At 38.4% G+C, this 13,370-nt stretch overlaps 1 protein-coding gene across 5 annotated transcripts in view; it reads right to left on the reverse strand.

Moving 5' to 3' along the window:
• LOC137286195 (myosin heavy chain, striated muscle-like) overlaps positions 1-13,370 on the reverse strand; it is a 52,315-nt gene that overhangs the window by 11,789 nt on the left and 27,156 nt on the right. For 2 of the 5 annotated variants that reach the window (XM_067817905.1, XM_067817908.1), the window contains exons 4-11: positions 9,020-10,467; positions 7,730-7,915; positions 7,034-7,193; positions 6,516-6,688; positions 5,751-5,967; positions 5,186-5,623; positions 4,586-4,756; positions 1,348-1,500 (exon numbers count right to left, since the gene is read on the reverse strand). In XM_067817905.1, coding sequence (XP_067674006.1) covers positions 1,348-1,500; positions 4,586-4,756; positions 5,186-5,623; positions 5,751-5,967; positions 6,516-6,688; positions 7,034-7,193; positions 7,730-7,915; positions 9,020-10,467 — 2,946 coding nt within the window. Of the gene's footprint in view, positions 1-1,347; positions 1,501-4,585; positions 4,757-5,185; positions 5,624-5,750; positions 5,968-6,515; positions 6,689-7,033; positions 7,194-7,729; positions 7,916-9,019; positions 10,468-12,678; positions 12,779-13,370 lie in introns of those variants that run through there. The other 3 variants (XM_067817909.1, XM_067817907.1, XM_067817906.1) reach the window with 3 other exon arrangements.

The raw sequence follows: 13,370 nt of genomic DNA on the forward strand, positions 1-13,370 counted from the left end.
CAGAAAGAGTTTGGGGTATAAGGTTGCATAAAACAATTAAATGTTTCTTGGGCACATTTTTTTTTCAAAAGTGATGAGAGCGGTAGGGTATTTTTTTAATGTTTGGATAGAAAAAAATTGATGAGGGAGGAAAACATTTTTATATTTTTTCTCTCTCAGAAATACAGCTTAGGAAGTATGGCATGTGTTAATGAGTTGTAGATTCAGTCGCACTTGTTCTCATAGACACTCATTCTGATAGTGGACAAATGGATGATTGGGACGTGGCAAAGTCAAAATTATTTTTTCTAAATGGCAATAAAATGTGTTACGTGCACAAATAAAAGTGACGCGCAGATGCCCGAGAAACATTTCACTTTTTATATGTACCCTAATTATGATACATTAATAAAATTTGAAAACATGAGTCAATTATTCTTAGACAAGCCACAGAAGTTACAGTTACTTGTACACTGACACTGTTACATCAGGTATCTATGTTACCCACAAATGTTGAAGGCTAAAAGTTATTTTTTTCTAATCCATAAGTTAATTTTTTTACCCTGTTTGATCAGAATGTAATGTCAGTTATGAATAGAAATACTGATAGAGGTTGTGAAATAAGCACAGGTGTGGTGCTAACAAGCCAAGATGGGTTATATCTAACAAGCAGCAGATCACTGAGATCTATGGGAGACAACTCTGTATTTCGAGCTGAAGCTTCAAAGAAATACACCTGGGCATTTAACTTACACTGCAACCTGGCAGGCAAATTGAGAAAATCATTATTTTCTTCAAATATGTCATATTTTTATAGCTATTTTTGTCCTCATCTCTGGTATTTTGCCGGTTTTTAATTGCTGCAGACTATGAGACAAACCAGCAGAGAGGGTCCAGATATGATGATAATATTTCTATTTTGATTTAATACAGAGATTAAATCATTACGATATAATAATCATAGATATGTCAAAACTAACAACTTCCCCTATTATCAGAAAAACTCTAAACACCTCAAATCAATTTCCTAAAATCTCTTAAATAGCATATTATGAAATAAATTTTAAAGCTAATATTCACTAAAATACCAATTAAAGCATCAAATCAATGCAAAAACATTCTGATAGTTTCTCTACCTTTTAAACCATTCAGAACACAAAATGTTGTGTTGAAACAAACGTGTATTAAACATAAAAAGAGTATGATACATTGGTTTAGATAACTCAGATATCTGTGCAAGATGAGAAAAAGGGAAATGCTCCTCTTGAAAGATATTACCCTGCATGGCTATAAACTACTTTTTATGAAAACAACCTAACAGACTGTGAGTTTCACTAAAGGTATGGTCATATTGTCTTATCCCCTAACCTTTATAAGATCTCTCATGACTATAGAAGTTCTCATGACTGCTTTGTTGCTTGCGGTGTTGAGTTTCATAGTCACGTGACTTCCCAGCATGCACTGCAGAGTCCCTGACATCAGAGAAATACCCAGTCCGTTTATGTCCACCCTCTCTCCAACCTAGTATATAAATGGTTATGTTTAGGAAAATTTCAAATTCTGACAGTATTTATTTGAATAATAATGAGATTGTCAGATCTCAAAGTCAAACCAAAATCAAATCACACACAACATCAACATAAAGATTTTCTTGACAGCAACAAATGCATATTCCTACAACAATTTTCACAAATTCATCAAAATCCTGTATTCTCAGCTCACCTGACTTACAGCTGATGTGATAAATTATTGTTTCCATTACTTATACAACATAAACGACTTGTACATTCTCAAAACAGTTTTCAAGTTTTCAAGAAGTATGCAATATATCTATTGCATTTTTTCTACCAGTCAGATAACACAGTATCCACTCAGATATAAAACGATTTCTGCTCCTTAAGAGAGTAGCAGTTATGATTAATAATAGAATCATAAAAATTGATTTTAATATTTAGCCATAGCCATTGAATAATTCATAACATGGTGTACTGATAATTATGTATTTGTTGCTACTGTACTTTCATCTTCACTACATTCAGCATTGATCTTTATGACTGATAAAAAGGCCTTAAAACATACAGTTTTCGCGGTAGGTTTTGTACGAGTGCGTGAAGAAATAAAAAATTATTCATATGCAGTCCAAATGTTCTGTGCATGAAATGTTCAATATGATTTTGAAATATTTTCAAAATTTACTGGTTTTTTTATATGTTGCTGTCTTAGGGTACTTTTTAAAATTAAGCAGATCAGAATCTGTGCGTGTAAAACATGCACACAAAATATTGTTTGCATGTTGTTTTGTGTGTTCAGTCTTAACATGAACACTGTACAAAACAGGTCTCACAAATATAACAGCTTTTGATAGGTACATGCTGAGTTCCCTCAAATGCTTACAAGCCAAATGAACAAACTGTGAAAAAGTGTCAGCTGATTTTCAGGATCATCCTCACTAGTACAGTGTATTAACACCACCGCACCATGATAAATTCCCTGGTTCCATTCCTCACATAGCTTTGAGAAGTGATGTTGCCCAAACCCAGACAAGACACCCAGCTGCTGGACATGACATTACGATATTTATCATGATGGTACTTCTTCTCCATGTCAGGGCAGTGGGGTAGCCTACTGGTTAAAGTGTTCACTCGTCACATTAAAGTCCGGGTTTGATCCTCGACATGGGTATACTGTGCTAAGCCCATTTCTGGTGTCCCTCAGCCGTGATATTGCTGGAATATTGCTTAACGCAGCATAAAACAATACTCTCTCACTCTGTGAGCTTCTCTGTCAGGGTCCCATCCTCAAAGCGCTCGTAGTGCTATGACTATCGTAAATCTGTGTCAAAGTATGGAAGTTACGATCCCCTTAGTGCTACAATCGCTTTGAGGATGCGGGACCCAGGCTCAAGCATGAAATGTCAATGACTATCAAATTCCTTCTTCTTAAGCGAGCTTGACATGCATCTGTACCACACATGCAGCCTTGTCTGTGCATGTCTCCAGATATTTTATGCAAATATTTAGATGCAAAAGATGAGTACTTCGCAAGTCACAGGGCATTCTATTTTTATTTGAGACAGTGCACAAAAGTCAAGTTGAGAACTTGATACTTCAGCTTGTCTAATTGTGAAAGAACGGTTTGCTTTGTTTGGGCACGTATTTCTAGTATCTGGTCATATGAGGGAGGGAAAAAACACAATAGCAAGGTTCAGCGTGAGAAATAGCAAGGTTCAGCGTTTTTCCAAATTTTCCTAGCCAGTCGGGCTAGCTATGTCTGAAAGTTACTAGTCCTCACAATAATTCACTTGCCCAAAACTTGAATGTAGCAAAAAATTACAAAAAAGGTAAAATACTTTGATCTATCAGACCATAGTCTTGCATGAGTTACAAGTATATCATAACAAATTGGTGAGAGTGATATATTTAAAAAATAACACAATAAGAATTCACTTGCCAGTCGGGCCAGTGATTGTGGAAATGCATAGACCCAACTGGATTTTTACTAGCCACGGTCTAGCAGGTCAGTGGCTATTTTGCACAATGGGCATACAAATCAAGCTGGATATTTGAGGATGTGGAATAAATAAGGTCCTGCCAGGCACTCAGAATGTGCCTTTCACAAGTTGAAACATAGAATGAGTGAGTGAATATCGTATAAGGATAAATGAGCAAGTATAAAGATCATCAACACAGTTAGAGTTAACATTCATGCATGTAAGAGACAGTTTCACAGTTAGAGATATCGGGAACATCATTACACTGGAAATACAACAGTACACTCCATCAAGAACAGCTATTATACAGATGTTGACAAATAGGTAAGCTAGCTGTACATGGCAGAGAATATGACAATCTAAAATTACACAGGCAGATCAACCACTAGTAACCAGTACATCAGGATGGACACACAGACAGACAGAAGGGGTGATAAGCCTGGCACAGAGCAGAGACAATACATAGAGTTACAGACATACAGACAGCTATCCCCTCACTCACTACACCTGGCACTGTCTCCTGCAAACCACTGTGCTTCTAGTCTGTATGTGACCCTGGTGTTAGCTATTCTGCACCTGTTTAACCTAGTGTCTGATCATATATTACAAAAGCCAAAGATATATGTGTGAACTCTGCAAATGTCATTAATTGTTTCCGAATAAATCTGCCATTAAAGAAAAGCTCAAGTAGTCACACAATCAATTTTTTTAGGTTAGTTTATTACATAAATATATATTATTTCACAAATGACATAAGAAATTCTTTGATGACAATAACTGTTACGAACTGTTGGGAGAAAACACTTACTATTTGTACTGCCATGATTCCCTTCTGCCATGTTACATAAAAACACTATCAGTGGCAGTGAATGGCCTGGACACATCGGTAAATAGCAAATTTAGTATTATGACAAATTTTGTGATTCTAATCTAACAAACGTAATTTTGTGAATAAAGCTTTAATATGGTGAGAACACTTCAGCTAATGGTATACTCATTTGGTCTCTGAGGACCCTGGGCCCCCATGTCTGCGAATTGACACATCAAGGTGTGGCTAGGTGTAGTGCATAGAGAGGACAGAGTCTATATGTGTGTGACACCCCTGTCTCCACCTACCATCCAACTGGGGAACTGAGGGGGTGAGGATACTGTCCCTGGGGGTGTCAGTGGCACTGTACCCCTGGGGTGAGGTCCGACCCAGGGAGGTGACAGTGGTGATATAATCTGGGCGAAGTGAGGCACTACTCCATGGATTCTGCATGCGTTCTCGCACCAGTTTGTAGATTACTACATAGGGCCACAACAAAAGGTTTACACACTGTAGTTCCAACTACAACTGGTTTACAAAGAAAAGGGCTACATCACTTATACTCTTATCAACCCTGCATACCTATTCAAACACTCAAATGCCAAAAATAATAGATCAACCTTTCAAATTCAGAAAAATTAAATCTGTAATAAAGTAAAAGCAAATTATCATTCAATCAATCACAAAAATGAAACAAAATGAAATTCATATATAAGATTATCATATATAATTATTGAAATGAAGAACTAGTGTTTGGAAAATTATGTTTATATCATGTCAACCATTATTACTATCAGACAGCTTAAACTGCTTGTTTCTGATCGGCAATGTATAATAAGCACTCAAAAATATAATGGTGTCTTACATATAACATGAGGTGTAAATTAACACAACACACAGTTACCTACCTCTTGAATCAAGCTGTGATCCTCCAAAAGGCCTCTGATTCTCAAGATGGCTGTGTTCTCTCCGATCTCGCTCTTTACTCCGATCTGATGAGTAAATATCACGTGACAACTGCTCCCTCTCTAATCGAGTTCGTTCATAATGACGACTATATTTACCAGTGTCTGTGACTAGTTTTTCTGCTACCTGTCCATCAGGAAGTGGCCTGTTTGGCCGAGTCTCAATATCTTGCTCTGACCTTGACCTTTCAAGACCTGCTGATAACCCTCTGCCTGTTTTGTAATTATCAAGATATGTTCCATCTATTCGTCCACTGCGAGTATATTTATAGTCTCTGGACTCTTTGTCAGACCCAAAGCTTCTTTCAAGTGAGGAAACATTATCTCTCGTTAGGGGAACCTTTTCAGGTGTCCTTGAACTTGGTCGTCTCAAATGGTCATCTGCAAACAGTTAAAATTTTCTTTCATGATCTCCATTTGCAAGTCCATTCACAGCCATCATAAATTGATAATAACAAATTCAAAACAAAGATGAAAGGAAAACACTTTGATCTGATCCTTTCCTTACCTGCTCTGAGAGTAGTTTCCCTTGAAATTTTGATATCATGATTGTACGACAGCTCTCCTGGACGCATGCCTCTTGCTACATCTGATCCTTCCTTCAAACGTATATTCTCCTCGTTCAGCTGGTAGTTACGATCTCGTAATGCCCTGAGGTCATCCTTGAGTTGCTGTAGTTCTATTCTGGACCTGTAATCCCCTTCTCCATCACCCAGTCGAGATATCTGCAGAGACAAGGTTTCCTAAATTTGGAATTTTGTTAGCAGTTACCACTTGCTTTTAATTCGGACCATTAGTGCCTCCATGAGCCAGGGCACATGCAGCATATTTATTTAAATCACCACCATTTGCTGTGCAGAGATGCATCATTTGAGCACCAAAGAAACCCATCATTGTACAAAACCTGGTTTGCATCATAATGTTTTTAGGTTTGTAAGAGACGACTAATGGGATCGGGTGGTCAGACTCACATGACATCACATCCCAATCACGCAGTACAAAGCTCATGATATTGATCACTGGGTTGTCTGTTCCACAGTTAATCTTATTCCTGACTGCATAAATATAGCTGGAATACTGAGTGCTGCATGGAACTCACCCACTCAGGTTTGTCTCCCTCGTGCCCATCAGACACAGTTTTTTGGTGTAAGCCCAATAGGTTGTAAAGCTATATATTCAGGTAGTTTTGAGTGCTTGTTTTGAGAGCCATGATATAACTGGAATACTCTTAAAAGTGGCATCATACCCAACACTCTATCACATTAGCCTGTACCTTCTGGAGGCGCAGGTTGTCCTGTTCCAGATCATGGAAAGACTGGACTGGATTCTGCTTCAGAGATTTGTTCTCCTGCAGCAGCTCCTTCACACGTTTCTCCGACTTAGTAAGCTGCAACATCGCCGTTTCATTTGCCTCTTGCATGTCTTGGATGTGACCTTCAAGGTCATCTGAAATAACACATCACATGGGTTATGGCATTTTTGATGAATGTTTCAAACCTATCTGTGTTAGTTGTCAGGAATGGTATGAATATGTGATAATGTACCTCTCATCATTTGCAAAGGACCACAATTTTGTCTGAAGATGTACATTAAGCTAAATCTTAACAGATATGCAGACTCAGCAGTATTCACATCATGACCTCCCACTGAAGTTTGTCATTTGTCTGGATGACCTTCTTTAAGGGTTGAAAATTATTTTTGGCAAATTTATTGATATAGAGGCAACATATTTGACAAATTCTGGCATAATTTCTGCAACTACTTTCAACAATTAAAGAGAACACTTCCTACCAATCTTTCTTTGTAGTGCCAAAGGGTTGTTGGGGGAGTAGTTGTCGATGCCAACTGAGTTCCCCTTTGCCCCCATAAGGGTCAGCTGGTCCTGTAATTTGACCACCTCTGCAGCCAGAATCTCCTTCTCACTCAGTAATTGGTTGTACTTCTTTTCATACTGAAACACAAGCAGCAGTGAAGTTATCATTGTTGACATATACTGAACAGCAAAAGAAATGCAAGTACAGAAAAAAGTGAAATCTTATATAAGTAAGTGTTCATGGTCATGTCTTCTTTTTAAATCCTTGACAAAAAAACATTTGTGTTTCTAGTGCTATTCAGTATATGTACTGTGGGAAACTAATAAGGGAACACATGAAAACACAAGTGTTTATTTATTCTTTTCCAGATTTCTTCACAAGCATTGGATTGTACTGTGGGAAAGAATCTGAGCATAAATACAAGCATTGGATTGTACTGTGGGTAAGAATCTGAGAATAAATAGGAGAACACTGAGAAGTGATGTTCCCTTTTTTTCCCTTCAGTTTACATATACACAAAGAGAACTTACTTGCGTAGAAAAAACCTATCATACTCTCACTTTTCCCTGCTCTTACAACAGGCATTAGCTGCTAGCACCCCATTTGGTTCCAACCTTCAGAAGAGGACCAACCTTTAGATGCCTGTTTGACTGAAGTGGCACAATGCTCTCACCTCCCTACTGGTGCTGCTCTGTTCCAAGTTGCCCTTGGTGTGTTCTAGTTCCTCCATCAAAGATCTATTGATGTCCTTCAGATCCTGCACCTGCTCTGTCAGCTGGTGCACCTCCTTCTCGCGGCTGCTCAGGACCTTCTGCACATTCATTATCGTGTCCTCATAGTCATCAACCTTCTTGGAATCCTGTCCCGAAAAGTAACAAATTCATCACAGTTTCAAGAAGTGTTGAGGTCATGCTACAGCAATTTTATGGTTAGACACAGTGTTCCATGAATGAAACATCTGGCTTCAGTCCAAGTCTGAAACTGTTACTTTTCTTTACAAAATTCAGCATTTACAGAGAAATACAGTCTAAGTAAACTTTGTCTCAGTGTATGTTACACTCCACCACTGAGTCTAACAAAACCTAGTAGAAGATCGCGTCTGGTAACCTTTGAGCAACCAATCACAGTCCAATCAAACGCGAGACGGTTAAATAGATTTAACCAATCAAACAATGGCTACTATTTAGGGATCGGAGGGACTTTCAAAATATTCAGGTCACCGACACAGATCTCTCCTCAAACAAAAATCAGCATATAACACAGTTATTTGACCTACAGTATATACGCTTTGGAGTTTCTGTTGACATGGATACCATTAGCTAATATTTCCGCAAGACAACATCCTTGAATATTGTCACAAACACTATTTTCAGCGACTGTTTACTCACCGTTGTCATGGCTGTACGTACACCGTGTGCATCACCCGGAAGCTATCGTACGCTAAATAACATTCGGAATCGTTCGGATACGAACCTTTTCGAGATAAAAAGTTCAAAACGTATGTGCGAATGTGCACTTTCGCGATTTGGTAAGCTGTGTTCTGATTGGTCAATCTCAAGGGTTACCTGATGTGACCTCCCATAAGGTTTTGTTAGACTCAGTGGTGGAGTGTAACAAAAAGTACTGAGGATAAGTTTACTTAGACTGCAGAGAAATACAAATTCTGTTGTTATCCATTTATTTGAAAGCCTCTCCAAGTCATTTGAACGTGCTTGTTTTCTTTCCACTCATTTCTAATGATGCAACACCTTAGAAAATGTTTCTATTAAACTTCTGCAAACATTATTATACAAACTGAGCTCAAACATTGTGTGTGTGCATATCTAAAAATAAACATCAAAATTCATCTGCAACATTACCACATGTTTCAGTTTACTAAGTAAAATGTAATATACGCTATATGTACCAAACCCAACCCAAATAGATCTGAACCACATTCCATCAAAGAAAACAGAACACTTGCCTCTCTGAATCCATTCTCTGTAACGGCACCTGTTACAGATGCAGGTGTAACAGTTCTGCTACTTGCTCTGGATACAGACCCTGACCTTGTCGTGACGAGAGGACTTCTGATGTGTGGAGATGAACCTCCTGCAGGATGCCGGATGTGATTGTCTGGAGTTGAAAGGTGTCTGTCCATGATCTGTGTGGAGAGGGGCGGCATGCTGGATGTACTACCGGGGCGATCCTGCAATATTGGTGGCAGCAGTGGGTCACTCTGGTGGAGTCCTGTTAGTGATGCAGCTCTCCTTGGCCCTAAGTCACCTCGTTGGTAGTCAAGGTACTGCGACAGCTCCTGTTCGCTTGTGACGCTGTGTGGTCTGCTGGAACCACTGTGTTGACTCCCACCAGCACTGCCAGGTCGAGCTGAGACTTCAGTGCTGCCTCGAATCTCCTGACTTCCATAAAGTCTTTCTTGACTGCTTCTGAAGGATTCTAAGATGGCTTCATTCTGTGGTGTCTGCCTTTGAGAACCTGGCAAACTGAGGTCTTCTTTCAGTAAGTCCCTCTGTGGTGTGTGCCTGACAGAGCTGTGAGCTGATCGAGAAGGCCTTTCAAGAACATCCTCAATAGATTCAGTTCTACTACGGTTCGATCCTCTTGAATATCTCTCCAGTATGTCATCCACAGCTTCAGTTACAGGTGTGTGGGAAGACCCATGAAGAGAAACCGTATTGGACGGTGGTCTGCTGTTCACGTCAACTGGCGTCTGCCGCAGTGAACCTTCCAAGGACTGTGACCCTGACCTTCCCCCTGACTGGTACACTTCTCCACTGAGGACATCCCCCACAATTGGAGTGTGTCTGTTTGAACCATGGTAACTATCCGAATGTTCACTACCTGGTCGTGAAGAAGGCTTCGAGTAACTGTTTCTCAGAATATCCTCAACCACATTGCTTTGTGGCGTTTGTCTTGCTGAACTGTGATGAGACCTGTTTGAAGCCACATCCATCTCATCGACAATACTGGGTTTGCCTCCATCTGTTGCATCCCACTGAGGAGTTTGTCTAGCAGATCCATGAGAAGATCCATGAACTGAGCCATGGTTGCTATGGTTACTGAGCACTGTGTCCTCGTTGTCAACATACTGTTCAGTTGCTACATCGCCAATTGGAGTATGCCGAACTGAACCATTTAATGAATTTGAAAGTTCAGATTTCAATGTCATGTTGACCTCATGCTCCAAACTAGTATCCAAAGTCTCCTTGTGCAGCATCTGTTGACGGACTAGATCTTCATACTTCGAGGTCACATGGATACCATTCTCTGCCCCACTATCCATCTTCGGCAATCCTGCAAGATCTGTGTTAATATCTCGGTACGTGTCTATGTGTTTGGCTTGGAGATGTTCTTGAAACTTTTCTTCTACTAATTGTGTTTCATTTGCCTTGACCACATCCTCAATGATGTCTGGAATACAGAATTAGTGTTAGGACTTGGTTAAAATCTCACAATTGATGACTGGTTCAATACATTCAATCAATTATGAAAAATAACTTGTTACCTCATTTAGCAGATTTTCCTAGTTAAGTTTATCAATGCACTAAAATTGAAAAAAAAAACAGCATATGTAGCTCTTTTGGGCTTCTTGTCAAATTCCACATCTTTAAAGGATGACAAGTATGTTAGGTTTATAAATTTCCTGGAGTCTTTAAGATGAATTTTATCAAGACTTGGAACAAACTTGTAGTGCTTATGACATGTAACAGACAAAACCAACCTTGTGAAAAATATCGTTAATGCAAACTAGTGTTCAAAAATTATGTTTGAACAACTCTAAATAGGATCTGTGCAAAATAGGTAAATATGTTTCAATAACCACCTCATTATGATGAATTAGTCGATACTGACTGTACTATTTTTCAGCAAATATGTAACTCAGCTGACTGTAAATTTGTCTGTTCAAAGGCACAATATCACTGGACAATCTTCAATTCAAGTGGGAATGTAAGCTTGACACTGTCCTATCCAATACTGACGTTGCTGACTGTTTTACAGTGATTAATGCTGTGACAATAGAAAATAAAGCTAGAAATTTTCAGTTTAAAATAATGTACAGAGTCTGACCAAAGTCATTTCTTTGTAAAATAGGTATTAATCAAGGTGACCTTCTTACTTTATGTGACTGAGAAATAGAAACACTTGAGCACTTATTCTTTCTATGTGAGAAAACTAAACATCCAATCTCTCAGTTTGCAAACTGGTACAGTTCGAAGACTACCACTCACCTCAATATTGATATCACAAAGTTTTTACTGGGGGACCCTCACTCAAGTGGATCAGTAACCAGTTATTTTTATCATTGCCATGCAATACATCAATACAACAAGATATACCTCTGTGGAATTACGTTTTGATCCACTTTTCTATTTCATAAAACATCACTACCATTTGGAAAAATATATCTTCAGTGAAGATGACCTAGATTTCAAAAGATAATTGTTTTCTCTCTTTCAAAATGACTTCAACTTCAACTTTTTTATTCTCATAAAACCGCCACTGGTGGTACAAGAGAAAAGAATATACAATATTAACAAATGTACACAAATATATGCATGCATCATGATGATGAGTTATTTACGCAACAATTCATACAAGTGAGAGATAAAAAGTGATAAACATTTGCTAAGTTTAAAATTTTAAATTACAAACTAACAGAGTTTTTTCTATGCTGCACTCTTTCCTTTTCTCTTTCCTTTTCTCGCTCTCCTTATCTCTCCTTTCCTTCCATTCTTTATATAAAAAAAAAGAAGAAAAACGAAAACAAAAGAAAAAATTGTTTCAATTAATTATTAAGAAATCAGATGCTTATTTGAATTTTGTAATTAATTATGCTTACCTAGATAGCATGCTGACATTGGCCCAAGGTTCAGCCAATGTCTGCCAATTTTGGCCCAACCATGAATGCTGAGATGGATAGTAACCAATCTACTACTGTATATCCTACAGCCAATTTTCCATTTACATATAAGTGTATACTTGTACAAACTTGTCCAAAAAGCTGGTCCAAATATCAATATTATGCAATAGCGCAGTTAAAATTTCAAATTGGGAAAAAATATATTTTTAAGTATCATGAGTTTTGAGATTTTCATGTCATTGAAAATAGTTTTGAAAAAAGTTGAAGTCGAGGGTCAAGTTTTCCCAAACTAATATAATTCTACTATTATTAATTCATTATACTGTACTGTTAGACGTTGGGGTATCTTGTCGATTCGTGAAATCTCTGGCCATTTTCAAGTTCCACTCTTGTTACATTATAGTGGGTTATCTTTACTGAGATAGGGAGATATAAATAGCGGCATAAATCGAACTTATCAACCACAAGAAACGTTAGCGTAACGAATGTGAAACATGATTAATATTTCAAACACAAGATGGCACACGAAAATACCTCTTCGTTTCATCTTACTGACCACTGTACGCGACCACGTCCGTGCTAAGTTCAATCTGACATTTAAGTAAACCCGACCACTGCTAACCTTGCCGACATGTTGTAACTAAGCAAGTTCTAACACGCGACTAACGCACATATATGCGATATTTCCAACATGACACAACACTGATATCATAATACACATTTTACAAATGAACTGTTACGTTTTTCACAACAAGCCTTACCTTCCTTCTGCAACGATTGTGAGATAGCTGAGCTATTTGTGATCGAGCCCTGGCAAATAGATTGTTTACAAATTACCGCCTGTCGTCACGGCATGTGCTTGCGGGTTGCTGTGAAAGTACCGCTTCTACGTACAGGAAACGGAATCGGATTGGTAAACTGTATCACGTAATCAGCTCCCATTGATATTCTAATTAGGTTGTATGTACCGTTAATGAACTGAGGTTTCAGGGCGAACTTGTACAAAGGCGAGTAGATTATTCCTTGGTGATCAAATGTCGCCCTGGGTCACAGGTGTAGTCACTGAGCTGATTATTGATTCAATGTTCGTATAAATGCATTTGAACACCAATTACCACCATGTAATTATTTGTATCTGTCGTGGAAAGCGAAAGCTGGATAAATGCGCTACATAAGCCTGCCTACCTACTCAAATGTAGGATTTCTTTTAATCGGCATGGCCATGATTGCTCAGTACTCACTCGGTTCTTTTATTTCGAAAGGTTTTAACTTAACGACTTTTAAATATATCCTCTGTTCGATTAAGTCGTGACCGGCATGTAGACATAACACCATAAATAACCTATTATTCCCGGAGTGAGGAAATGCAAGCTGGCGAAATTTAGGGTAAACTCTCAATGATCTAGTCGGCGCCAATCCGATAATCCACTGAACTGAACTGTGATAAATCTTT

This window comes from Haliotis asinina, chromosome 6 (assembly GCF_037392515.1).
Source record: "Haliotis asinina isolate JCU_RB_2024 chromosome 6, JCU_Hal_asi_v2, whole genome shotgun sequence".
NCBI lineage: Eukaryota > Metazoa > Mollusca > Gastropoda > Lepetellida > Haliotidae > Haliotis > Haliotis asinina.